The sequence below is a fragment of the Gavia stellata genome, chromosome 3 (assembly GCF_030936135.1).
Source record: "Gavia stellata isolate bGavSte3 chromosome 3, bGavSte3.hap2, whole genome shotgun sequence".
NCBI lineage: Eukaryota > Metazoa > Chordata > Aves > Gaviiformes > Gaviidae > Gavia > Gavia stellata.
Genome location: NC_082596.1, coordinates 72,200,704 through 72,226,416, shown reverse-complemented (window position 1 = coordinate 72,226,416; position 25,713 = coordinate 72,200,704). Strand labels below are relative to the sequence as shown.

The 25,713-nt window shown below is 41.2% G+C and overlaps 1 protein-coding gene across 1 annotated transcript in view; it reads right to left on the bottom strand.

Moving 5' to 3' along the window:
• The window catches only part of MOCOS (molybdenum cofactor sulfurase), a 225,107-nt gene that overhangs the window by 125,360 nt on the left and 74,034 nt on the right, over nucleotides 1-25,713 (bottom strand). The window contains exon 4 of the mRNA XM_059815648.1: nucleotides 9,627-10,268. Within this exon, the coding sequence (XP_059671631.1) occupies nucleotides 9,627-10,268 (642 nt within the window). The remainder of the gene's footprint in view (nucleotides 1-9,626; nucleotides 10,269-25,713) is intronic.

Sequence of the window (25,713 nt, the reverse complement as noted above, 5' to 3'; positions counted from 1 at the left end):
GATCTCCTTTGAAACAGCACATATATGGTTGCATGTGATATATGAAGGTGTGTTGGTCTCCTTTTGTGGAGCTTTTACGGTGAGTTCATGGATCTTGAGGGGTCCATGCACAACAGGCTGAAAACCACTGATTTTTAGCACTTTCTTCTCGAAAAGGGCAAATAAAAGTAAGTAAGAACTATTAACATAAACTCATGGCACTATAGTGCAGTAGTATGTTATAGTAGAGGAGATGCTTCATCATTTGTGGTCAGGCATTTCCTGACATAACCTTAGTATCAGTTTCTATTAGCGGAGTATACTTTTTCATCGTATGATTATTTGCATTAAGGACAAAACCTTAAAGGAAATGACCTAGCCCCATCCCATTTTGGAAGAAATCAATTTGGATTGCATTCAGCCAGTAATTTTAATTGCCAGGCACTCCACCATGCCTCCCTCAGTCCCCTGCCCACCAAAAAGAACAACTCAAACCCACACATGTAGTAGGGGGACAGGATCCATTATAAAGGGAGAAAATAAGTATTTCCTAAGAGTTTTGCTTCCAAAAGGATCCACACAGAAATACAGCACTACAATTAGCATAAACCTATTCTACTTAAAGTACAAGCTGAAGTCCGTGTTAATGTTCAGAGAAGCTTCTGGACTAGAGATTGAGTTAAATACATATGCTTCAGTCCTTTCCTGAATTGGAGAATAAACACCAATATTCCTCTTGCCACTGCTTTCATTACTTCACATCATTCTGTTTTAAAACCCAACTCAATACCCTTTCCTAAGGCTAAAAGTTGTTCCCCGTCACCATTCCCGCAAAGAGGCATGGGTGGGTGATGGCTGCTCTCATCTCCCCATACCTTCTCCTCTACACATTCAAAATGGTCCTTGATTTACCTGGCACAAATTCCTCGGTTCTGCACAAAACTCAGCCCTGGGCAGGGAGCTGTGCAGTAGAGCAGGATGAGATTTTAGGATGCAACAGGTTTCAATGGGAAAATAACAAAACTGTTGAAACCGAGATGGATCAAAATGCAGGGTTTGTGCAGCCAGATAACCTCGCTCCCAGGGTGTGTGTCTCTGGAGAGGCGCCCACAGCTTGCTGTGGAGCTGTGCTTGCAAAGGCACCGGCTCACCATCAGCCCTAGCAAATGGACTGGCACAGGGTCCACAGCCCTGGTTTCTTTGCTCTGCCTGGCAACAGAGAGGGCCACAAGGGATTCAGCTTTCATCCAGGCATGGGAAATTCAACTTCGTCTTCACAGCCGTGAGCAGGCAAGCCTGCAAGCCCCAGCTCCACACAGGGACCCAAGTTTCTTGGTCTGTGGCACGAAGTCCACCTGCTGGCAGAGGGCCTGGGCGGTATGGCAGCTGTACACAGCAGCATCCTGCAGTTTGGACCCATTTACTCCCTAAAACAGACAGACCTGTGGAAACCACAAATTGCAACGGCTGCTTTGGAGCCCACTGCGGCAGTGGCCATGCAGAAGACATGCTTTGGTGCATGCCGACAGGAATGGCCCTGACCCAAAACTCATGACAGCTTCTGACGAGCCATAGCTACCCATTTGCAGATTGGAGACACTGAAGAGACAGATACATTGAGCCATATTTCTAGAATTTCCCTGCCCGCTGCTAACAGTTCATGAAGAAAACCCCTTCCCAAGGCAGCCCCCCCATCCTGCCTGAAGAAGCCCCCCTCATGTGGGTGGGTCAGCTCCAGGAGTAGACCCCCTCTCCCCATACAGAGCTGCCACCCTCGCAGCAGCAACCTCGCATCACCGCATCTGGGGCTCAGGGCTGCCACCCTTACAGACATGTTGTTTCAACTTTTCCTCCGTTTTTGTCATCTCCATTCTACTTTTTCTCATTTCTATTAGCTCATGCCTTTCTCCTGCTCACATCATCTCATGCTTTAAAAAAATCCCAAAATGGAAAAAATACACCCCTTGTCACGGTCATTCCTTTCCCTGATGACCTTCTTACCACCCCTCCCCGGCTTGGCCAGCAGAGCTGCTATAGCACAAGGAAGGAGCAGGGAAGCCCTGCACCAAAGCTTAGAAAAAGCAGCAATTGCTTTCCTGGGGAAGGAGGGAAGATGTGAGGATTCATCCATCCACCTTCTTGGGTGGTTCTGGAGAGGCACAGGCACGTGCCCCGTGCAGGGCCAGGCCTCTGGGCAGCACACGCTCCTGCCCGGGCTCAGTGCTTTCCGCACATCTCAGGCTGCACTCTGTAAATTGAGATTAAACTCACTCCAAAGGAGCCAAAAAAGTTTCAGTAGCCAACACGGAACAATTTTAGCCTCACTGTGGAAGTATTTAAAACACACGCATGCCAGAGGATTTGAAGCACATAGAAACTAGGTTAAAATAATGTTAAATATCTAAATTGACCCCTTGATACTAGTTACAGCACTTCTGCATGTCTGCCTTAGCTCACGCTTTTGTCTCTAAGACTTCAGGAGCCAAACGAAGAGCATTATACTAAATATATACTATACCATGGAGTATTTACCACAATTCCTATTCCTAAGAAATGCCTGAGGTAAAAAGAGAGAGCAAAAGCTTTAATTCCTGCACTTTGAAGTAGATCAATCCCTTAACATTATCTGAACAGGACTTGTATGTTGTAAATACCACCTGGGTCAATAAGCCAGTCTCACCCTTTTACATCCTAATATGAAGATACTCTAAGCACACAGTACAAATGGTGAAGAAAAAAATGTTATTTTTATGCCAAACAAGTTACCATTGTTTCTCCTCATATATCAAACAGGTTAATCAATCACAAATGTAAAATCTACAAAGCACAATAAAAAGCATACAATGAATTTATCACCAGAAAACAAATTATGTAAACATACAATACAATTTACAATTGTATTGTATTTATATCAGTACATTGGGATTGATGTAAAATCCCAATAGTTGGTGCTAGAATTTCACAAAGCCTCTCAAAGAAGACTTAGGGAAAAGGTTTGATTCTAAATTTGAGTAGAGGAACTCCCTAGGGTAAAACTATGTCATGACAACTTGCTAGCCACAATGACTGCAAAGATACATCCTGGTTCAGGCAGAATTTTTACCGTATTTGATCAAAGGCAAAATCAAGCCCTGGTATATAACAGAATTTATTTCTTTCTTGCTATCATCTCAAAACATTTTATATTTTAAGAAAAATGCATTTTATAATGAGCTCCAAATTTCTTTCTTTTCTTTAAAAACGCATGCATTGTAGCTCCCTAGCAATTTATAATGTTTATTTCGTAAGTCAATAATTTGGTGCTGGTCATATACTGGGATGGAGGTGCTTAACGATACAGGTTGATGCTTGATGTGATTTACATGAGCCTCTGTGCGCTAGGCATGTGACTACATTAGGCACGTGTTTACTACTGGCTTCCAATGAGACTTTGGCAATGAAAGAATAAACATACTTAGTTTACTTTAACCTACTTCCAAGTAAGAGAATCCACAATACAGTTTAAAATTCTTTCCATTTATGTTTTCTATTAATTTCATTTTGCTGAACATTGCTAAAAAGTGTGCAAGATCCACTACCTCCCCTGCCTGAAAAAAACACCTTCCCCTGTATTTATTTCTATACTGTAGATTGCAGCCTAGCACAAAAACACTCCCGTGTGCCTAAATGTAGTATCTTCTTCAGAGGCAATGTAAATTGCCTGGCATGGATGTCTGTGGCACTGTGGCTACATTGCATTGAGGACCTGAACTGGTTTGATTAAAAGTACTTTGGGAATCTGTACACTGTAACTGCATGCTGCAATAGACCCAAACATTTAGACATTAACCAATATGATGCCTATCTTTTTGGCTCATTCCTAGCATTTACAGCTCTAAGCCCTATATGTGACTCGCTTCAGATTGGGATTTCCCAACTGCGCAATAGGAAACACTAAGGATGAAAACACAACTCAAATCTTATTTCTCCCTGGGACATTGTGAAAAGCTTACTCAGAAGAGCACCTTCTTCTGTGGCTCTGGACTGTGTAAAACATGGGAGCAGGCACTTCAGGAGTAGAGCGGAAAGTGATTCCTTTTTTTCCCAAAATCTCTGCTGGAAGAGCCTGGTAGTCACAGCTCACTTTGTACTCCGGGAGGTGTCTGTATGAACCTCTGCGGGAAGCACTGAACTAGGGTTTTGTATAACCTGGAAGACCCTAACCACCAATATTCTCCACCTAGCTAAAAAGAAATGCAACACCAGCTGCTCAAACAAAAGTTCAAGAATAAAGGCTGTCTTCAAAACTGATAGGGGTTTTCAAGGCAAGAGGTTGAGAATATAAATAAGGACATCCAAGAGCTGTACAAATGAATAGAGGTGGGGCTGACTGACTAAAGGAAGACATCACTGTCAACTGTATTGCCTCTCCAAAGTTTTACCTACATTGTTGCTTCTCTTTGGATGACTGCCCAGTAATCCAAGTTCACAAACATGTTTTTAAGTGTTTGGTTGCACTCTACAAGCATTTATCGAAGGCACTGCTTTCAGTTTATCCCAGATTCAGCAATTTAAGGTGAATCCCATAGTGAATCAAGATCAAAAGTGATCCCCACAGGATTCCATTTGGTTCACTGATTTATAATTTTCAGTTTATTCTGACTATGCTGAGTTTTTGAGCAATGAAACAACTTCACTATTGAAAAAAATTATTCACCTGGAGGATTAGAGCGCAAAATGATGCATGAATGCCTCCTCAATGGTGGAAGTTAGAAAAAAAATTAAGCAAAACTTTCCTTTGCATCAAATACTGAAGAAGCTGACTGGCTGCAGTGACGGCTGGCAGCAAAATAGCAAATGTCAGCTGCCACCTTGGATGTCCTGAGAGGTAACAAGACAGACTGCATGAAGATTTCCAGCAGATACTTACACTTAAGCAGAGAAGGGGAAGAGTAACAGGTTACTTGAACCTTCTTATAGTTACTCAGAAAGCAAAAAATCTCCTTTTCCTTTATTTTTCCACAGATCTTGTTTTGAAAAACAGATGTAAAAGTTGTCAGAATTAAGTTCTATCAGCTAAATGAAAGGACTTTGTCTGCCTTTCAGACAGGGAGAGCAGCTGTGTGAGAGTCCTACACAGTTCTGCTCAATGGCTTCCAGTCTCTCATCTCTGCAGGGCAGGGTGGCACCAGGGGTTGAGAAGAAGGAAGAGACTTGCTCACCCTCTTGTTGCCTGTTCAGGCTTACAAGTCCCTGTCAGCGGATGCAATAGCTCTGTCAGGTGCAGAAGACAGCCTCATGGTGCAAATGTCCATTAGAAATTAGATTAAGACCCCTGTCACTTCTGAAGTATCTCATCGGAAAGTCATCACTGCTGTTTAAAAGGCTGTTTGCTCAGGGATTTTATGGATTTGCAAACTCCCCCGTAAGTGGTCCTGTTTGGAGATCTCTAAACATCATAAAAATGTAGAAGCAGCATAACAAAATGCTTTGACCAAAAAGTACTAGTCAACAGGGTGATATTTAAGTGCGCTTACCACATTAAAATAATCACAGGCAGCCGGACAGGGCCCTTGAGTGTGGAGTCAATGGGCATACGCTAGACTACAAGGTGAGCATGTGCATTAAGTATTGTGCTCTTCTACACACGATCCAGTTCTTAGGTTATTTCTCAGCACTATGAAGAGTTTCTATGGAATAAACCAGCATCTGTCACTACATTCTTCCCTTCTCTGCTGACAGAAACATGCAATAATGCTAAAGAGACACCTTTAAGCAGAAGACCGACTTTTTGCCAAGGGATTCTCGAGCTGCTCCATATCCACCACCCAGCCTCAGGATTTTGTCTCCAGCACCAGCTCCAGCTCTTGGGAACCTAGCGATAGCTCTCATTCCTACCTTTCTGCCTCCATTTTCCACCCCTTCCTTCCCTTCCCCTCAGCATGCACAAACTCAGCATGCCACTGAGGATCCAAACCATATCACTATACACATACCTGCATAGGCATGTGTAGAGCTGTCCTGGTGTTCTCTAGTATAGTTCTCTACTGTAGTACATGGGTTGGCCCTAATTAAGAACATTTCCTGCAGAATTTAAGGGATCTAACCTTTTATATGCAGGTCATATATATCAGCCACTGAATCACCTCAAAAATAAAAAGCTACAGCATCAAGAATAAAGTAACCTGCTTTGGTTAAGTACAATGCATCGCAGACTACAAAAGTTTGGGTGCTGCTTTGGGGCTGTCAAATCATTCAAGCAGCAGAGGCAAGAGCCACTAAAACTCGTCAGGGACAAAGTCATGCCATCTGGATTTCCAGAGCTTTTGAAAATGTATTTGGAAATGAAAAACACACAACAACTAATGCACTAGATATTTCACACCGGTAGACTAAGATGCAGATATCCAATTTACAGATAACACAACAGCTTCTTTTCCCTTAGTCATAAATTCCAGGATGATCAGATTCTGAATAGCACTCCCAGATACAAAAGAAAAATAGGGCAGATGATGAATATTTTATCACTGAATTATTGCTATACATAATCATATTATTTTATTATCTCATGCTGTGCAGAAAAAAAAAAAAGGGAAATGAGGCTAGATTTGTGAATGATAGTAATAATTTGCCAAGCTGTGTGATACAATGATGGAAATACAATAAACATGATTTTAAAGTTGAGATAGGAAGACTGGCTACTGCCATGAAATGGGGAAACATGGAAGTGATTTAACAGTATTAACGGAATGTAAAAGAGTCTGTGATAGAAAAATTTATATAGCAAGAACAACAAAATAAAGTACAAAAAACACTAGCAAAAGCTGTATCTATCAAGACAAAAGGTAAACATTTTGACAGTCCTGGGAAGGAAAGATGAATAAACACCCTCTCATTACACATCTCCACTCAAGTTTCACCTTGACTTAGAAAAAGCCATTTCCTTAGTATACCGCACTTTGATTATGCGTGGATGGGGAATACCTTCTTCTAATGGTATTCAGATACACATATTCTAATCCACTTTTCCAACAGTATTTGTTAAAGTTTCCTTATGAATTACCACATGAAATGACATGTTTCAGTGTATTCAATCCCAATGTTAATCCAACACTGTAAACAAGCTTTTTTAAAAAAAACTGTTTTAAGAAATCAACCTTTTGAAATCACAAAGACTTGCCTAAAGAGATAACGCAGATGAAGCTCGGTAGAGGTGCGCAGAATCAATCACAGAAGCACAGAGGCTGTAAAGGACCCCTGGGGATCTCCTGTTCAACCTCCTGCCCAAAGCATATCCAGCTGGAGCAGGTTGCTCAGGGTCTTCTGCACTTGGGTTTGGATACCTCCAAGGATGGAGACTCCTTACTGCAATTTGGCAGGGATAAAACCTGGCTAGAGTTGCTGTCTATATGAGAAATAATGACCCAGGTGTTTCAGTCACTAGCAAAGAAATGGAAACATGGCCCACAGATAAGGTAATCATATTAGCTTTGGCCACGGTGGCCTGGCATTTCATTTGAAGTAGTTCTGTTCCTAACTGTTCCATCTCTGTATTTTATTATCAGGAAAACACTTTAAAAACATAACAAAGCAAAACCCCATAACATCGGAAAGAAAAAAAAAAAAAGGATTAAATAGCTTGGAGGACATTGATGGAGAATTTCAATGCCGCTGTTTTTATTTTTTTAAGAAAGTGGTTATCCTCATTCCTGACCTATCTTTAAAAACTTCAAGCCTTTCCAGGCAGGACTTTAAGTCTCCACAGTTCACTAGGGATTACAGACATCATCAATAATGCTCTAAACACGAACTTTTAAATATTAGTTTTACAAATAATAACTAAAGGATTATATGAAGACAAATGTAAATATTTACGTATGTACAATGACTCAGACTGTCTGCATGACACTTTGGTGTCTAACGGGAACTAGTATCACATGCCTGGGTATCGAGCTGTCAGATTTGATTATTGTAGTTAGGTTCCTTCATACCAAGATTAGACATTCTGTACCCAGCCTGACTGAGAAATCAAATTGGACAAATTCCTTTGTTTATAACTCTGTAGTAGAAAAAGGTTAAAGCAGGCCCTTCTGATCCAGTAAAAAAAGCCCTTGAAAGCAGTGGGGGCCTCAAATATCTGAAAGCCTTATAATTAGTCAACCTCTGAAAAATCCTGAAAAAGATACCAGAGATAGATCTCCCCTCAAGGTTCCTGCATACCTTTCCCCTCTTAATTAAAAAAAGTATAAAAGCAGAATTGAGATCTAAAACACATTTCAGATATTTTTATCCACTGTGCAACCTCAAGAGTCGGGTGTCAATTACTTCCAAAAAAGCCACTCAGAAATTAGTCTGCCCAGGTCAAATTGAAGCAGGTTTTCTCCTTGGCTTGCAGGTGATGCAGGAGCACCCTAAGATCCCATGATTTTTTGCCCTTTCATCCTGACTTTCAGTGAGTGCTGCACTTCAAAGCCTTTTTTGTTTGAAAAAAACAGAAAGAGAGGTCAGAATTCCAATGTTTCCCTGTTGTTTTTATTTCTAAATTAAAAGATTAACTGGACATTTACCTTACCAATTTCTGTCTCAGAAATAATGCATGGCCTCATATGGCAAGAGAGCCAAGCTAATGCGGCCAGCCTCTGCATTTACCAGTCCAGAACCAAAACCCCACAGCAGCACTCAGAGCACACACCTAGAAGAGGAGCACACACATGAAGCATCATTATGCATTACTAAATGTACAGTGAAAGGTCAGACATTTATATCATGGGAGATGCAGGGCACTGTGCTGCTGAATACACATCCACAAACAAATGCAAGGCATGAATAGCTTTATCATTTCCCCTTTTCACCTCTAGCCTCTCCAAAGTACTATAACTTAATATTAAATGCTGATCTCAAGCATTTCCTTTGTGCAGATGTATTAGATGTGAGACAAGAAGGAAGACCCTTTACTGCATTTATGTAAGCTGTTGCTGGCATGAGGGAGGGAAGCAGAGAGACCAAGGATCACTAAGAGTGGTGTTTCAATGTGTTAAGGGACTGGGGAAGCTTATCCATTGCCCTGCATTTCCTTATGTGTGCATGTTTGACCTCCTTTAGGTGTCCTCTATTTTCTGTAAGACAGCTTCACAGCTTCTCCAGAACATCAGTCAGGGAATAAGAGCGCTACAAATATTTGTCCTAGGTAATTTATCTTACTACACGTGTTATTCTGATAAAGATTCTCTTGAGTGTAAAACATGCCACCTTTCCAGTGAAATACATGGACCTTACTTTCCAATTTCACAGAGGGTCATTATACTGTGTGATCAACCTTGGCCTGGCTGCTCCACGTGCAGAGCTTCAAAAACAAATCAGGGTTCCATTGAGGTACCTTAAATATAAATTAAAAAATGCATGGACTGACCTTTATGTCACTGAATGAAGCCTTATATTTTTACCAGTTGTGACAAACTAGATCAGGGAAGGAAGGCAGATATTTTATTTGATGTTCTTTAGATAGGAAAAAAGAATACTAAGAAGAAAACAGAGTTAGATGTGAAATACCGATCCAACTGCGTAAAGAAGCACAGGTGTCACAGCCCAGTGCATGCACCAACTCTAAGGCATTTGTCTGATGTACACAGTACCAGCAAAAAACTCCGTTTTGTTAAACAAAGCCTTACCTTTCTGCTATAGATTTCCTTGGGAAATAAAAATCCTCTCCTGCGAGGTAGGCAGCTGCAGTTCCACCTCCAAAATAGGTTTTCCTCAAGAGGGGGGCAATCCGGTTGTTTACCAATAACGCTCCTAAACCAGTTGGGAATCCAAAGATTTTATAGAATGAGATGGGGATGAAGTCAGCTTGGTGAACTCCCAAGTCTAATGGAGAACTGCTCACATAGGAAGCTGCATCTAGTAGAACAAACCACTTCCCTGGTATTTTGATGGGGCAGAGTTTTCCAGACTTTATGTCCTGTATCCATGAAAGGGGATATTTGGTACCAGAAAAATTGCTCTGAGCTGGATAAGAGAAAAGATGAGGTGTCGTGCAGTTTTGTTTTTCAGCTGGTAACATGGCTTTTTGCGATAACAAGATATCCTTCGGTTTTACTGGAACACACAAGACATTCATTGAGGCAGTTATCCCCCTCATACCCACCACAGATGTGTGGCTGTCAGTTAGGTAACAAAATCGACTGCTGGGTTGCTGTGTGCCTTCAGGTATCCAAGGGAATGCTTCTGCAATCAGTTTAAGTGCAGCTGTGCATCCAGATGTGAAAATGATGGTGTAGTCTTCAGCAGTAGTGTGAAAGTGTTGCAATATTCTGAAAAATGGGAAAAAAAGATCCAGTTATTTTCTGATTTTTCTCTTTTATTGCTGTGTGTTGTATTTTGTTTTTCCTCAGCATAAATTCTTCTATTCTGACACCTGATATGAATAGAAGTAGTCAGGTTTTGCCAAAGAGCACAATAAACTTCAACAAGTGTAACCCAAATCACTTTGCCCACAAGAGACTCTTTCAATGCTGCAGTGAACGTAGCTGTGTTTTTTAGGAAAGAAGCCAATTCTGCCTGGCTCTGAACAGAGTGGCCAGTCTGGTCCCTCAGTGGGATCAGAATCAAGCCTGTATATGATTAAAATTACACTGTCCTTGAGAGAGCCCAGTTTTATTTGCAAACTATTAGGGTTTTTAATTTACAAAGTATTTGGAGAAGACAGAATATCTTTCAGGTAAAAAAAAAAATATCTACTTAAATATCAGGCATCCCAGTTAAGGGTCACAGGATTCAATAGGGAAACCTATTGAATAGCTTTGCTCCTTGCTTATATTATTAACAATAGAAACAGAAGACAGCAAGAAGCAACATATGCTTCCTATCTGCCTTATGCACACAAGGCTGTAATCTCTGTAGTCTGCCTAAACCAGAAGCAACCTAACGTCTTCCAATGATCCAGACTATGAAAACTTAAGCAAGCTGGTCTCTTGAGACATGTCTACACTCGTTGATGCCTAAACTACCTTTTGTGAACACCATCTAACGCACCTTTTGGTACCCATGCTAGCTTGTGCATCTATTACAGTTTTGCAGCGTGCAAGATGGGTCTTTTCGGAGGCTGAGGAACAGCTTCAACTCAGTCACCTTTCTTACCTTTTTCACCTGACAAAATTTCTCTGAATTAACTTTTATAAAACTCCTACTAATATTAACAGGAAATATATCAACCATCTAAGAGACACCAGCTTCAGTGCATTGAGCAGAGCAAACAAAACTGAACTAGGGTATAAATGTTGCTACTCAGCAATGCTGTCTGGTTTTCAAGGAAGGTAAGATGTAACAGGGTTTCTTAGTGCATCTCTCCTGCTGCAGAGTATTTCTGTGAGCAACATAAGGTACCAGTGCTCTCCAAGCAGCTGGCACTCTGATCTGTGTAATTCCAAGGTACAGACCAGCATTTGGAGAGTCGATGAACTCCGGTTCCCAATGTGTATCATTAAAAGTTTGCATGTTTTATATAACAGGAGATCCCCTTAATAGAACAGGCAGAAACTGAAGAAACAGTTGCATTTAAACGTAAGTTGTACAAAAGGTACACAGAATCACAGAATCACTAAGGTTGGAAAAGACCTGTAAGATCATCAAGTCCAACCATCACCCAACACCACCATGCCCATTAAACCATGTCCCACAATGCCACGTCCACACATTCGTTGAACAGCTCCAGGGATGGTGACTCCACCACCTCCCTGGGCAGCCTCTTCCAGTGTTTCACCACCCCCTCAGTAAAGAAATTTTTCCCAATACCCAGCCTGAACCTCCCCTGGCACAACTTGAGGCCATTTACTCTTGACCTGTCGCTAGTCACTTGGGAGAAGAGACCAACACCCACCTCTCTGCAACCCCCTTTCAGGTAGTTGTAGAGAGCAATGAGATCTCCCCTCAGCCTCCTCTTCTCCAGGCTGAACAACCCCAGCTCCCTCAACCGCTCCTCATAAGACTTGTGCTCCAGACCCCTCACCAGCTTCATTGCCCTTCTCTGGACACGCTCCAGCACCTCAATGTCCTTCTTGTAGTGAGGGGCCCAAAACTGAACACAGGATTCGAGGTGCGGCCTCACCAGCGCCGAGTACAGGGGCACGATCACCTCCCTACTCCTGCTGGCCACACTGTTTCTGATACAGGCCAGGATGCCATTGGCCTTCTTGGCCACCTGAGCACACTGCTGGCTCATATTCGGCCGGCTGTCAATCAACACCCCCAGGTCCTTTTCTGCAGGGCAGCTTTCCAGCCACTCTTCCCCAAGCCTGGAGCGTTGCATGGGGTTGTTGTGGCCAAAGTGCAGGGCCCAGCATTTGGCCTTATTGAACCTCATACAGTTGGCCTTGGCCCATTGATCCAGCCTGTCCAGATCCCTCTGCAGAGCCTTCCTACCCTCAAGCAGATCAACACTCCCACCCAACTTGGTGTTGTCTGCAAACTTACTGAGGGTGCACTCAATCCCCTCATCCAGATCATCAATAAAGATATTAAACAAGACCAGCCCCAAAACTGAGCCCTGGGGGACACCACTTGTGACCAGCCACCAACTGGATTTAACTCCATTCACCACGACTCTCTGGGCTCGGTTCTCCAGCCAGTTTTTTACCCAGCGAAGAGTGCACCTGTCTAAGCCATGATTCACCAGTTTCTCCAGGAGAATACTGTGGGAGACAGTGTTGAAGGCTTTACTAAAGTCCAGGCAGACAACATCCACAGCCTTTCCCTCATTCACCAGATGGGTCACCTGGTCATAGAAGAAGATCAGGCTGGTCAGGCATGACCTGCCCTTCATGAACCCATGCTGGCTGGGCCTGATCCCTTGGTTGTCCTGCATGTGCCCTGTGAGCGCCCTCAAGATGAACCTCTCCATAATCTTCCCCGGCACTGAGGCCAGGCTGACAGGTCTGTAGTTCCCCAGACCCTCCTTTGGGCCCTTCTTGTAGATGGGCGTCACGTTGGCAAGCCTCCAGTCATCTGGGACCTCCCCTGTTAACCAGGACTGTTGATAAGTGATGGAGAGTGCCTTGGCAAGCTCCTCCGCCAGCTCCCTCAGCACCCGTGGGTGGATGCCATCAGGCCCCATAGACTTGTGAGTGTTCGGGTGACATAGCAGGTCGTTAACTGCTTCCTCCTGGATCATGGGGAGTTTATTTTGCTCTCCATCCTTGTCTTCCAGCTCACGGAGTTGAATAGTCTGAGGATACCTGGTCTGGCTATTAAAGACTGAGGCAAAGAAGGCATTAAGTACCTCAACCTCTTCCTCACCCTTGGTGACAATGTTCCCTCCTGCATCCAGTAGAGGATGGAGATTCTCCTTGGCTCTCTTTTTGTTGTTAATGCATTTATAGAAGCATTTTTTGTTATCCCTTACGACCGTGCCCAGATTGAGCTCTAGCCAGGCTTTTGCCTTTCTAATTCCCTCTCTGCATGACCAAATGAGATCCTTTTACTTTCCTTCAGTTGCCTGCCCCTTCTTCCAAAGGTGATAAACTCTCCTTTTTTTCCTGAATCCCAGCAAAAGCTCCTTGTTCAGCCAGGCTGGTCATCTTCCCCACTGGCTCTTCTTACAGCACATGGGGACTGCCTGCTCCTGTGCCTTTAAGAATTCCTTCTTGAAGAAGGTCATGTAACATCTTGAAGAAGGTTACGTTGCACATTCAAGCTAAAATTTCCTGAACCATAGGACAGCAGAGAGAAATGCTTTGAAGTTTTATGTGTTCAGTCTGAAACACAAATGCTACAGGCAAAGCGTGGTAGAGCTAGATGCATGGGGTGCAGCAGTCAAAGATGAACACTGGAAAAGAAACAATTGCAATGACTTTGATGATTAGGACTAAAGAACACCCTGCAACGGCCCACTGAAATGATACTATTAATACTTCTCTTGGTTGAAGGAAAGTCTTACTGTACCAGGAAGTACAGGATGCCACAGATGGATTCATAGGCCCAAATGAGACTCGAGTTTCTTCACAACTTAAATTTTTGATATCCAATGCAATTGGTAAGTATTTTATGTCTTCTGGAAATGAAGAAAGAATTTCAGCGTTTATGAAGGACATCAGCAAGCCATGGATTTACGCTTTAAATGTTCTGAGAAACCGTTTAAAAGAATTCATAAGGATCTTTCTGAAATAGATCAGCCAGGGCATAGTTGCTGCAAGCATTCACCACTCCGCACATCATTTTTAAAGACCATGTTCAGAGAAACTGAACTTCTCCATTAGACTTTAGAAACCATGTTAGGGATGAAGACGGGGACAGTCACAGAAGTTTTTGTATCGGGTATTGAACTGACAGCCTGCCTCATTGATCACTGTGGCCTGCTCTCTCTGGTCACTGAATCACATCCACTCCCCCTTCCCCTGCAGTGAGCTGTACAGCCTTTCCCACCACCACCTGCATTGCAGATTGAAGCACGCACGTGTGTCCTATAGGACACTTGACGGAAGGGATCTAAAACCCTCAACCCAGACAGCAGCCTCTGGCAAAGTTAAGCTAGCTGTAGGGTTACCACTCAGAGCCATGCTCTGAATTTCAGTCCTGATACCATTCTGTCTTTATTCTCCTTTCCTTGCATTCCCCTAGATACAGAAAAGGTGGAAAGCAGGGCAAGCAAGAGTCCTAACTTCGTCTTCAGGGAAAGAGCAAGACAGCTTTAGGATCTTGTTTCTAGGGTAGAGGAACTGCAGAAAGTGGATTATTAACGAGGCCGAGTCTTTGTGGTTATAGACATAATTTTAAATGTATTATCTGATGTCACTTGGTTTTGTATGCACTACAGTCATATTGGATAGGTCTTGGAATCATCACACTGATATAAACCCAAATTATAAAAAGGTTGTGCAATTCCAAGAAAAATCAACAAGAATTAAGTATCCAACTTACTATGTTTTTACCTCTGTGAGCACTAGAACAAGTTTCACATGTACGTGCACACACAGAACACTTTTCCAGTTAAAAAGCTAGGTGACAGGGGCAAATTCTTAATATGTAACGTCTTTTCATAAAAGCAAGCTGACAAGAGCAGCAACAAAAAGCATGCTGAAGACTCTTACCAAGCCTGTTCCTCTTCTACCCTCTACACTTTCTCTGCTCTCCTCCCCAGTCAGCCTCTTTGTGCCACACAGGCTGAGCAGGAGGTGAGACACAGCTAGGCAAAATGCCAGATTTTGCTCAGGAATAACAACCTGCAGTTCTCCATAGGAATTGTACTCGCTTACCGCAGCACTTAATTTGACACTGTAAAATGACAATATCTGGGATGCAGGAATGGTGGATTGGGATTTAATAATGGGATGCTGTTGCCTAACCATGAATATCAGAGCCAATGAGTACTTCTATTACAACAACTTTACAAAACAATAAATATTATTTTGGGTTGTTTAGGCTCACAAATAGGGACAGCTCTATATTTAACTCATAAATGAGAGAGACAAAGCTCAGGCACATCAGTAGTATTTTAACTATATTTAGTTTTAAATCATTCAAATTCAGAAACAGCTGAACAGTTCTGAAATAAAATCCATGACATAACACTGAAGCATTTATCTATTCAGTTCAGTACCAAAAATTGACTTTCACATGAAAAAAATCAAGCTTTAGGGTAAAATTTTCAAAAGTGCCCAAATGAATTAGAGCCATTTGTTAAAGGCATTGAAGTTCCTAAAGCTAGGGAAACAACCAAGTTACATTTCTAATTGACTTCAACAGGAAATAGGTTCTTTTGTGAATGTCATTAGGTAGGTACTTGCATTTTGAGTCTCTAAATGCCTCACAAAATTGCTATGACTCCAGTACTTGCAAAAGAGGTAGAATTTTCGAAGTCAGACTTACAGTTTGACTGAAGTATTTCTAACGTTAAAAAAGGAAAATTAATAAATAAAGCATTAGCAACTGAGTTAAGGGAATTTCCTTCTCCAGAATGACTTCTGATGTGCAGAGCAGAAGAGCTGCGAGCACCTCAGAATAAGGTTTATAAAATTAATACCACAAACTCCTGAACTAGAGCAGCACTGCTATGCTAAAATCAGAGTATTTAGGGATAGAAAACAGCAATATGTCTGAATGACTTCTGCAGCCCACAGTACCACATCCTCTGTTTTGACATGAATATTGGGAAGTACCGGCTATTACACACAGAATTCCTAATGCTCTCTGTCTTCATGTAAGACATACCCCATTACAGTGAAATGCAGTTCACCTTTATTACACTCCTGGAAGATTTATAGCCATGTATAAAGTGGTTGTTGGCAGCAGGACTAAAGACTTGCGGTAGAAAACTGATAGCTTGATCTACTATAGCTCACAGCTGCAAACAGCAGTGCTATTTTATAGTATTACAAATTTCCACTTTTCAAAGGACTCTTTGGAAGAAACGACTAAGAGGATAATTGTTTCGTTAAACATACTGATACAGCTGTGCCATGACGGGGAAATGGCAGAAAGGCTCACAAACTTGACCCAGTACCTTGCTTTCAGGCTGGCAAGGTGGGGGAGGAAGCTGCACGCTCCATCTTTGCAGTACATTGAAGACCCACCATGACTGGCCACCTCTTCTGTCCCTACTCTCACCCCCCCAAAAGCACACAGGAGGTCAATAACGCAAGGCCAAGAAGCCTGTCCAGGGAGAAGCCACTGAAAACGTTCTCACTCAACCGCACTTCCCTATGCACACTTGTATTCTGAGACCTCTCTGTTACCTGGTGTTTAATCCTTTTAAAAAGTTGCCATGAGAGCCTTGTATCTTCATGACTGCAGTTGAGCCAAAATGCCTTACTACTCTAAAGTAAACACTGGTAGAGAAAGTCAATTAATTTTCAACTAAGCTTGCTGTCTCATTTTATACATTTAATACACACATAATTAATAATGGGATTTATATTTAAAGATATCTACAATCAAGTAATATATTTTGAGGGAGTAGTCATATTATCTAACTTACCTAATCCAACAGCCTGAATTAATAGTTTAATTAGAACTAGACACTCCACATTGCTACTGGCAGCTCTGCAGAAGGTAAAGGTTACTGATTTGTTCAGCTACCTCAGGTACACAGTGTCACCCAAAGTTAGATGAAAAGGATGCCTTCCAAAGCTGCTGCCTGGCTGCTATTACCTCATGCAAGAAAACCCACGTTCCTCCTCGCCACCAGCTCTTTGTTTGTGGCTCTCCGCAGCAGATCAGTGGCAGCGCTCCCACAAAGGTACAGATGTCCATACTATACCATTTCCATCACAGCCTCCCAAAATTCAGTTGACTTACATGGCTTTTCTTCCATGCTTCTAGGCTTTAAATACTTCTAAAATATGCTTTATATCAGTTTCTCCACTCTCTTCAAATTTACCATTTTGCAAACACCTGTAAAAAGCTGAACAGCAACTTATATTGCTAGGTTTGGGTCCTTCCACACTCTAATTCCAATTGGTGCAAACATTTCAATTTCTAGTTGGCAAGATCAAAAACTGGCCAAGAAGTTTGTGATTTTCATGTTTATATTTGTATTGACATTTTCATTTAGATTATATATGAGCTTTCATAGATATTGTCAGTTCAATGATTTTCTGGCCAGTAGCTGATCCAGCTAAAAAAGACCCCTTTTAAAAGTTTAAGTATTGCCATTGTAACAAGAGATTCAGATTTGAAGACAGAAGCATAGTTATGTATTCAACAGTACAAGTTTAGGTAGCACTTTATACAGGCTACTTTTCAGCTGCACATTTACATATAAAAGTTATTTCTTATTTTAAAATGTTTCCACTGTCATGCTACCCAGGAGCACAAACCCAGTTTGGACTTGTATTGAGAAATGCTTAGCTTGAGCCTCAGAAATTTCATCACACTGTTTTCTGCTCTATAGAAACTTTGAAAAGATGCAACATACTGTTGTTTAAGGAATAGGTTTTGTACGAATGACAATTACAAAAAAATAAAGAAATTACTTCTGAGTCAAACAAAATATTTTATTTTGATTTAGATTTTTTTTTAAAGTTAGAGGGTAACACTTTCCATAACTGGCATGTTAATCCTTTCTGCACACAAGTGCAAGTGAGAAGTATAGAGAGTGGCTGCATCTACATTTCTGGGTAAGAGCATTTTAACCCTCCTCATTTATTAATTAACAGTCAGCTCCAGCTATCAAAGCAGTCAATTGAAAAACTCCTATCACCTTCAGTGAGGGATCTTAAGGTCTTCTAAAGTGCTGTGGTTGTTACAGACACCAGGACCTGCACCCTGCTTTTAGGCTTAACTTAATGTGCAGCAGTAGTTATTCTGTACATGTTTTTCTCCCTATGTATATGAAGAAAAAAGGAACAGAAGATGTGGGTATCCTCATTCAAGCCAACGCAGAAGGATACCATAAAGAAGGACACACTGCTTAACATACAACCCAAATTTTCCTTAACTTCTCTCACGGACAGAAGTTACAGCTTAGCTTAACTAGTTACAGCTATATCCATAGGGGGAATGCTCTGGTTTAACAAACTAAAAAGACAAGCCTTCTGGGTAGGAAATGTCTTATATCTTATTTTGTAAAGACAAGGTCTATTCAGTCCAGTATGTCACAGCACCGAGTTATATTCTCATTGTCAATTCCCAATCCAAACAAAAGCAAACTGAAATCTATTAATATTTTTAAGAATCAAATACATTTAAGTAGGAAAAAATCTACCAAGTCTGTCTTCATCCAGCAAAATATTAATTTAATGAAAAAAGCCCTTGTAAAGGTTTGGGTTTTTTCTCTTAAAGCAATGTTTTCAACAGAAATCTATGCCATATCATCTCTGTGACCTGTGCAGCTAACCCAGCAGAGGTCCATCAAACTGAAGGATTTGCCCATGGATTAATACCTGCATAAGGAAGAACACTGGGATAAATAACTCTTTATAGTTCTCTCTCAAAGTTTGCTCAGTTCCCTTTTCTGTTTCAGTTTCCTTTCTCCTACTGACAATGCACAAATTTAAATCTTTCAGAGCACGTGCTAACTGTGAAATAGGCACATGCTACTCTATTTGTCCTCACTGGTTACACCCACATAAACTTGTTTTCTGACCATTTTACTCGAAAGGCACTCATTCCGTACCCAGCTTATTCCCATTTCTGCTTTCACGACAGAGATTAGGATCTCACCCATTTACACGACTGGTGTTTATGGCAACACTGAAATTAGCTCCCTGAATGTATGAAATAAATGGTTAGCTGGAATGCACCTCGTAAACTCCACTTGGCATAGGTAGGTGATGGAAAAAATCCCTCCCTTTCTATTTGAAAGCATTACTTTCTTTAGGCATTCATGCTCAGCCATCTGAATTGAAGCATTATAATCCGTTATATTTATTCTCCTAGGTGCTGCCCAATTCACTGGAGACACACTGTGGAAATACCCATTTGCTTACAAAGGGTCATAGTTGGTCTTCACCAAATAAATCCCCTCTCCAATTCTGCAAAGCTGGCAGCACAGCAGAATGCCTGGTGTTTCCCTCGCACAACACCTTCAGAAGAGCAGGAGCTCTTTAATGGCTACAAAATGTAGAAAAGCAGGAAAAGATGCTTTGATGAACAAAGCCTATGAGAAGCACACACCCTGACCAAAAGGTGTTCACCGTCATTACAAAGTGCACATCGAGAAGGTGTTCAGTGTCACACTGGGCATACTGACAGAGCAAACTAAAATTTAGGGTAGTATTATGGCACTGCATATAACCAGGACAGCAAAACAGTTGGAAGGAATCATGAAAACCATAAAATCCGATACTGCAGGCTACCTGTTGATACAGTTTGTTCTAACACACAAATATAACTCCTCTCACTGACAGAAGCCTGTAACTCCTATAACTTTCTAGATGTGACAGAAACCCCTGGGTAACTGTTTCCTTTGAAATTAAATAGTTATTTTTCTGTGTAGAGAGGGAAGATCAATAGCTACATGATTTTAAAACCACTTTGTGGATAATTTTTGTAAGATCAGCCAGATCCTTTTACTCCAGTGCTTGAACTGCCACAGATTCGTAAAAACACTTGTGAATCCCCATATTTTCATTAATTAGGACACAAATGACTCTGCAAATTTATACCATAGGTTCTTCAAATGAAAATTCACCACCTGCTATTCAAGTCAACCAGGAAGGAAATGGAAAAAATAACCCATACTTTAGGCAACCATTTAAGGAGGACTAGCCATAAACAGCAAACAGTTCATGAACAAACCATTCCAAACTGTATTTGCACAAACTAACTGCGAGATAGAAAACTATGAATGAATCTGAATCAGTTTGTAAAACATTCATGTATTAGAATTCAAAGTAGTTTTGCAGCAAATCTTAGGAGTCACCATGAGGAAGCAAAATTAAAACCAAACATAAGAAGATTTTTTATATAGACAAGTATATTGCCTCAGTTACTGTCTAGGCAACTTCAACACGAGATGTTTCCATTACAGTATTTTCTTCATAAGCTACACCAAACAACTAAGGTCACTGTATTTTCCCTTTCCAAACTCCTCTTACCTAGCACAGACCGTAAGTTTTTTATTTAGGTATCCCCCAAGCAGAAACAAAGAATGCATGAAGATTCACTTCAATGGTTTACACTCAAGACAGCACAGTACCAGGCAGAGGTAACATTTCTACCAGTAATAGGTGTAATAGCTTATTCACAGGCTATGCAAACAAATTAAAGGGTGTGCGTATGGAGATTCATATCACCTTAAGACATCTACACTGTGGACACCAGAGCACATCACCCTTTAGAGTCACTCAAAAGCCACAGGCTCTACAGCAAGCAGCATATCTGATCTAAGCCAGAAGTCCACTTCAGGCTGAGATGTCTTACCCTGGACATGTCCAATTCCTTCCATTGCCTGCCAGAGGCATCTAAATGCCTCATGCATCGTACACAGCTACTCTGATCCAGCTTAACCTCAGCTTCAGCATCTCTGGAGCGCAATCATCCCTCTTTCCAATCTTACTCAGTAAGTCCTGATCTCTAACCTTTCCACATGGTCTGAGCTCCTGCCGGAGAGATTCGCTCCTCAGTGTTGCAGTGTCTAATTAATTCTGCTAATGCCAGCAAGCATCACTGGCCTGAGGCCTGCCTACCTGCCCTAGAGATATTTGCTGGTAACTGGTCAGAAGTTACTTCACTTTGTTTTCTGATTCTTGGAAAGTGGAGCATGACAGTTGGCTATTTTCCAGCAGTATAAAAAGTATAAACTTGTAAAGGCTGTTTCAGAAAAAAAAGATAAAAAGAAAAAAAAAGCACACTTAGGTGTTCTGACAGTTCCACATGCTCAAGTTTTTACAGTGCTTAACTTTTTAAGTAACTTCACATAAGAAATTAAATATTCTTTAAAATATTGTTAAAAAAAACTTGTTTAAAATCTTGTTAAAAAATTTATAAGCTAGATTATTTTTTTCTTTTTTTTTTCTTTTTTTTTGTAAAAATAACATACCATTGCTTCCAATCTTTTTTAACATTATTCTTTGTTTAACTTTTCTTTAATGGAATTTGTTTCTAGATCAGCTTTGGCTTTTAAACTGTGTACTTCTGTGATCTCTCCAGCAATGGTGGGTATTTTTGTAGTGGTTTTGCAACCAGTTAAAAAACTACAGCAAATTTGTTTCTGAAACAGGATGCCATGCACTCCTGACACCGTGACCCTAGTCCACCTCTTTTCCCTGTTGGTGCCAGAGAATGTATGTGTGACAACCAGTAACTGTCTATGACCCATTTCCAAAATGGATTAGCCATCAAAACCAAATAAGTTTGACTTATTTGCACATTGCCTGGTATTTTGGATTGTAAAGTGCAAGTAACTAAGCATAGCTTCAAAAGCATAACCCAGCATTTCTCATACTATCCAGCAACAGTAAGGTTTATTCTGAGGTGCAGGAGTCAAGCACAGACATATGCTCATTACTTATTGAGTCTTCCATGACTTATTTAGTCTATGCATTTTTACTTTGTGGTGGTATTGCCTGGGACTAAGGTAGGCAGTAGGAGAGCAGCTGTGTAGATGAGCCCGTGCAATTCCCATGTACTGGGGGCTTCTCTACACTGGCTCCAAGCAAGTCCGTTTCTGAGCTGTGCTGGGGATCAAAGCACAGCAGTTGTGACAAGGTGTGCTGGTCCCAAACACTTCCACATGGCTAGCAATCTTCTTCCACCATCTTCTTTCTGAAGTTTAAGGACTCACACGTCTGACACATATAGACTCAATCACTGTTATTTATGGTTATCAGCCAATGCATACACCAGAGTCTATAGCCTATGAAGAGTATAGCTGCCTGCCTCCTCAGTAGGATGTGCCACTTGGCAAACATCTTCCCAATGCTGAGATCCACCTGATGGTTCCTACTCCAATTCCTGCTCTGAAACAAAGCCTTGATCCTAATCTTGAAACATATCAACTGCAAATAAAGATAGCTATATCAGTGATCGCATATGTGTTGCTGACTCTTTAATATTAACCTATTCCGCTGGAAAAATTGCAAAATACAAGGTAAAAGGAGACAGACAAAACCAAAATACTTTCATGTCAAAAGGAGTCAGCTATATAAAACGGAACCATAGCAGTGATGAAGTACTCTGATCCCACATGTCCAGAAGCTCAGAAACTGACTGTTTCCAGCATAACCTTTTAGATCCACGTCTTCAACGTATTTCCACAGTATGACTGATGGCCTGACTACAAAAAATCATTACACCCATAGCCAGAGCTTTCTTGCTCAAGGGGAAAAAAAAAAAAGATGAAGAAGGTATAATTTCTTGCAATTCATAAAAGGCCTGTACAGTGAGTTCACATTTACTTGGGAAACACTTAGGCCCAGAACTTCAGAGGTACTCAGGTGCTTAAGCGGGAATTAGATGATTTTGTGAATCTGGGCCTCGGTTACTATGGTGACAGGGACTACGGCAAACACTTATACATAAATAGGCCTTATTTCATCAAGGGTTGCTTTTCAAGTACTATGCTTTTGTCAGGAAATGGCTTTAGATGAAGATGTTAATCTGAAATCACCTTAGTCTGCTTTCAAAATACAGAGGGCTTACGTAAATCTATTCATGCATTTCAACAGCATTTTACTTTACATGGCATAGGTATCCCAGGCAAATTAGATGAATCCTCAACAGCAGTTTGTACTTCCCCTTGCTCTGGTGAAAAGCCACAGGAGTGAAATCTGGAAGACTGCTGGCCACCATTTATTTGCCATTTGTTTTTCACGTGGAGTGATGGCCCACACCAGTAGCGTAGCTCTGATTTTGCTTTCTAGGAAGAATATTAAAGCATTTTACACAAAACCGCAAAAACTTCCTATCAGTATGAAGGGCAGTGGCAATAATATGAAGAGCAGAGCCAGTAAGCCTTGGCACATGAGTTCTTGAAACCTACAGGACCCTCATACTTCGGTGAAACAGTGGACTATTCAAACACTTGTGAGTTAGAAATTACACGATACCATGAACGTTAGTGAAACCATCCTGGTGACCATAATTACAGAAATACTCAAGATTGAAAGGCTTTTCTGCTTGTTTTTTGAGCCAACCAAAGGATTCTCGGCATCAGTGTGCACTAGCTGCATGCTGTTTGCACTGAGACACGTTCATGTTTTGGCTCAAACAGCCGCAAGATTTCCCAGAAATTATGAATGGATGTTTGCTCATATGGGAAACACAATTTCTGCCTGCTACGTTGCTCTTCATTCACATTAAATCCTGACAACTGTGTTTCTAGCGTTCCTGGCAGTCGAGGGAGAAACTTCTACACATGATGGATGCAACAAGGCATAAATGACTGTTGAGGGATACTCTTGGCCTGCGTTAAAACAGAACCTGGCTGCAATCTACGACAAGTACATTAGGGAACAAGGAACAACAAAAGCATTTTAAGGAGCTCACAAGTAGCATTTTTAGAACAATAAAATGAAAGCAGCTTAGAGAGAACTTAAAACAACTTAAAACCTACAGCATCACAAAACCTCCATCTAAATGCCATTGCTTTACTAATTGAACAGAAAACAGTAATCAAACTCAGGAATCAGCCACTGCATATGTGAGAGGGAGCTAAGAGAAATATTTTGCAACTTGCCACAATCCTTCCCATATTGTCTGAGGATCGTTCTGTTCAAAACAAAACGGACATGGAAATTATAAACTGAAGTAAGTAATGCTGTTTAAAGTGTCCCATTTATTAATTCTGATATAAATTAAAACTGCTATTGATTAGAAAGTTCACCCCAGAAGATGTATGTTAAGTAACCTTTCCTTTTTGCAATTTGTGCTGCCTGGCAGCAGCAAACCTCATTAAATCAGAAGTAACTAAAAAGTATACTAACAAACATAATTTCCTATAATCCTCATCTTGTAGAGATGCTAAGCAGAAAACCTGAGCCAGAAAATGTAGTAGCTGCCTTGGATTTCTCTTTTTCTCACTATCTAGCTCCTAGGAGATAGAAACCTGACCCAGGAGGCGAGGAAATCCAGATGTAGGATGGTCAGTCCACATGTGGGAATAGACACCTATGTCCCATATATTCTGGGAAACATTCTCAATAGCAAATTCATCATTGCTGTGAACCACTGCAACCTCACTAAAGCCAATTACAACAGGTAAGGAGCAATACTTATGAACCTGTTTCTGACTTCCCAAGTATGCCACCCTGCAGAGCAAAGCCACAAAAAAAAAAAAAACAGTCAGGGAAAGATTCTCAAAATGAGCAGAGGACTACTCACATACGTAGGATATTGCCATGCACAGGGTGACATACCTTGCTCAGCTGAAACAAAATAGTCAGCATCTTGTGGAAAGAGACCCACAGATCACACCTTCAAAACAGTGATAAAGTTGACTTTTTAAGTTCAAGATTTTTTACAGAATAAACCCAGAAAAAACAGGATGGAAAAACCTCATCACATTTGACTTCTTTGAAGGGTTATTTTAAATGGGTTGATCAACAGTGAAGAACATTTGCAAAATTCCTCTTTCTGATTCCAGGTATCAAGGAGCTAAAAAAACAAAAGAAACTAAAGTGTTGCAGTTGACAACTGAAATTTGCATTGTAGCCTTTCAGCACTCGAGTTGATACCTACATGGGTTGAGCTAGAAAAGCAGGAAAACTCATTCTTCATTACACATAGATACACAGAAATTGCCAAATTCAGACTTGGCTAACTTCAAAATACCATCCATGCTCACACACCAACAAAAATTTTGCTCCTTATAACAAGATCCCTTAAATTTTGCTGCTGTTGAGGGGAGGGGTTAATTATTCTTCTTGTTATTACTGGCAAATTTGCCGTCATTGCAGCAGTACTAATAGTTGTGACAACACTGATGCAATTCCTATCCGTATGCAGATGTAGGGGCATGTGAGTTGTTACATACTCACAGCTGCAGAAAAGGAATCCCTCCAGCCTTGATTAACTTTCAAGGAAAAATATAGAATCATAGAATCATTTAGGTTGGAAAAGACCTTCAAGATCATCAAGTCCAACCGTTAACCTAACACTACCAAGTCCACTACTAAACCATGACACTAATCGCCTCAGCCACATGTCTTTTAAATACCTCCAGGGATGGTGACTCAACGGATTCCCTGGGCAGCCTCTTCCAATGCCTGACAACCCTTTCAGTGAAGAAGTTTTTCCTAATATACAATGAAAACCTCCCCCGGCAAAACTTGAGGCCATTTCCTCTTGTCCTGTCACTGGTCACTTGGGAGAAGAGACCAACAC